This window comes from Aegilops tauschii, chromosome 3 (assembly GCF_002575655.3).
Source record: "Aegilops tauschii subsp. strangulata cultivar AL8/78 chromosome 3, Aet v6.0, whole genome shotgun sequence".
In the NCBI taxonomy this organism is placed as follows: domain Eukaryota; kingdom Viridiplantae; phylum Streptophyta; class Magnoliopsida; order Poales; family Poaceae; genus Aegilops; species Aegilops tauschii.
The window spans coordinates 118,664,156-118,666,886 of record NC_053037.3 but is presented as its reverse complement, the minus strand read 5'-3'; the positions used below and the strand labels follow the sequence as shown (position 1 = coordinate 118,666,886).

The 2,731-nt window shown below is 60.2% G+C and overlaps 1 protein-coding gene across 1 annotated transcript; it reads right to left on the bottom strand.

Moving 5' to 3' along the window:
• Positions 1–330: 330 nt before the first annotated feature.
• Positions 331–2,452, bottom strand: LOC109739621 (cationic amino acid transporter 5). The gene has a single exon (XM_020298693.4). It carries the CDS (start codon positions 2,315–2,317, stop codon positions 470–472), a length of 1,848 nt encoding a protein of 615 aa, XP_020154282.1. The 5' UTR covers positions 2,318–2,452; the 3' UTR covers positions 331–469.
• Positions 2,453–2,731: the final 279 nt, after the last annotated feature.

Sequence of the window (2,731 nt, the reverse complement as noted above, 5' to 3'; positions counted from 1 at the left end):
CTTTTTCAGCTCACAAATAGAGCCTCCCTTCAAATATATTGCACGCAATTTTTTTTTTTTGCATAGTTTAAAAATATAGTCTATTGCACAAATAACAAGTTTTCAGATAGTGATGTCAATGTATTGATTGCTCATTACCAGCGCGAGCACATGTACATCACTTCCTCCATTCCTAAATATAAATCCCTTTAGGATTTCAGTGCGGACGAGCAAAATGAGTGAAATATGCATTCTAGAATATATTTATATACATTTGTATGTAGTTTGTATTGGAATTTTTAAAAATATTTATTTTTAGGAACGGAGTGAGTACAAAACAAAGATCAAGACTTTGTGTAGATAAAAAGTCTTCTCCCATTCTTCATTTGTTGGTACAAATTACAAGTTTTCAGACAACGTATAGTCAAGGAGTGATTACTGACTACCGGCCACGCATGGATCAGGACCGTCCGGCCGACTCCGGACATCTTTAGCGACCACCTTCTCCCGCGCTAGCCTTCTCCACGTCGGCCGTTTTCGCCGCCGCCTTCTCACCAGCATCATCATCAGCGGTGTCGCCGTAGTCTTTTAGCTCGTCTTCGCTGCACACATCGTGGGCGACGTCGTACGTGGCGTGCAGCCCGACGAGAACGTAGTAGATGAGCATGATGGCGGTACAGGCGCCGAAGCGGACGAAGGCCTGCGAGCCGAGCGAGCCCATGAGGAACAGGTTGGTGGCGATGGAGAGCGAGGGCAGCCACGGCACGAGCGGCACCCCCCACACCTTGGGCGCGCGCGCCGCGGGCACCATCACCTGGATACCGAGCGTCCCCAGCAGCCACGCCGGCACCAGCACGACGTAGCCCTCCCACCGGTCGGGCCTCGTGCCCCAGTACGCCGCGATGCCCGCCGACGAGGCGATGATCACCAGCAGGAACACCAGGAGCCGCAGCGCGTGCGTCCGCGTCGTCACGCCCCTCACGTAGTACCGCCGGACGAGGAGTGCGGTGGCCATCATCATGAAGATGAAGAGCGTGCTGACGGAGAGCAGGCTGGAGAGCACGTCGAGGCTGGAGAAGAAGCCGATGCAGCAGGCCGCGGCGGCGATGAGTATGTTGGCGTTCACCGGCGTGCCGGTCCTGGGGTGCACCAGCGCGAACACCGGCGGGATGATGTGGCTCCGCGCGATGTGCGTCGTGTACCGCGCCTGCCCCAGCGCGCCCACCAGCATCACCGTCGTCATCCCCTTGAGCGCGCCCAGCGCCACCACGTACTGCGCCCAGTGCATCCCCACGCTGCTGAACGCCACCGAGTAGGCGGCGCTCCGGTCGATCGCCGTGTACGGCTGCATCATGCTCAGCACCAGCGCCATCACGCAGTAGATCACCGTGATCACCGACATGGAGCCCAGCAGCCCCAGCGGTATGTCCCTCGACGGGTTCTTGACCTCCTCCGCCATCGTCGCGATGTTGTCGAAGCCGCCGTAGGCGAAGTACACGATCGCCGCCGCGTGGAACACGCCCGGCACGCCGTTCGGCATGAACGGGGTCAGGTTGCTCGGCTTGGCGTGGATGAATCCTGCCACGATGACGAAGGCTATCACGACCACGTGTATCGCGGACGCCACCCAGTTGATCCGGGAAGTGCCCTTGGCGCTCAGGATGGCCATGGTGGCGGTGACCGCAATCACCACCACCGCGATGGGGTCAAGCTCGTTGTACCCCTCGAGGAGCGACGTCTGTATGCGCAGCGCGCTCGCCGGCTTGTTGATGAGCGAGGCGAAGTAGGACGTCCAAGAGCGCGCCACGGCGGCCGTGCCGATGATGCTCTCGAGGATAAGGTTCGCAGCGGCGATGAAGGCCGCGACGTCGCCGAGCTCGACGCGGAGGTACGCGAAGGAGCCGCCGGCGACGGGGATCTCGACGGCGAACTCGGTGTAGCAGAACACGGACAGCATGGCGGAGAGGCCGGAGACGACGTAAGAGAGCACGATGGCGGGGCCGGCGTGGTCGTGCGCCTCCTGGCCGGTGAGCACGAAGATGCCGGCGCCGATGACGGAGCCGAAGCCGAACCACGTGAGGTCCCACCACGTGAGGCAGCGGCGCATCTCGTTCTCGCTGCGGCGCCGCAGCGCGCCGAGCTCGATGGCGTCGGTGGAGCGGCCGGTGAAGCGGTCGCGCAGCCTCGCGGGGGTCGCGGCCAGCGCGGAGCGGTACGCGCCCCAGCTCGCGAACGACGGCTCCGGGAAGAAGTCGTCCCTGCGCCACCGCCAGTAGCCCCTGCCCTCGGCTGCCGGCTTGGGCGCGTACTGCTCCTGCGGCGTCTCCGCGGCCGCCATGGCTTCGAGCTTCACTCCTCGCGCTCACGCTCACGCTCGCACCCTGGTGTGGACCGGAGATGGAGGAGGGAGTGTGGTGAGCTGCAGCTGCAGCCTCCAGCCGTGTAGATATGTGGCCCGAGCGTGGGTTGGTCAGTGAGCGAGCGAAACGTCTTCCTTTGTAGTCTTGCGCTCGACGAGTCCCTATCTCCATTTGGGTCATCGCATGAGCCATTTGGATCTTCTTCTGTGTGACGCCGAGCGTTTCAGGCAAACCGGCGAGTCGCTGTTGCTTCTGGATGGACGCATTGCATTTTCATTTTGCAATACTTACTGCAAGCAATAGGATCCGTTTGTAGGAACGAAGTGGAGAGAAGTTCATAGAGAGTTGGGATGTCTGAAGTCTCAATTGATGTGGCCTGCTTCTGCATCTCC

Bases quoted from the DNA above. Each gene is read 5' to 3' on its own strand.
- LOC109739621 (XM_020298693.4), bottom strand. From the start codon at position 2,317: ATGGCGGCCGCGGAGACGCCGCAGGAGCAGTACGCGCCCAAGCCGGCA.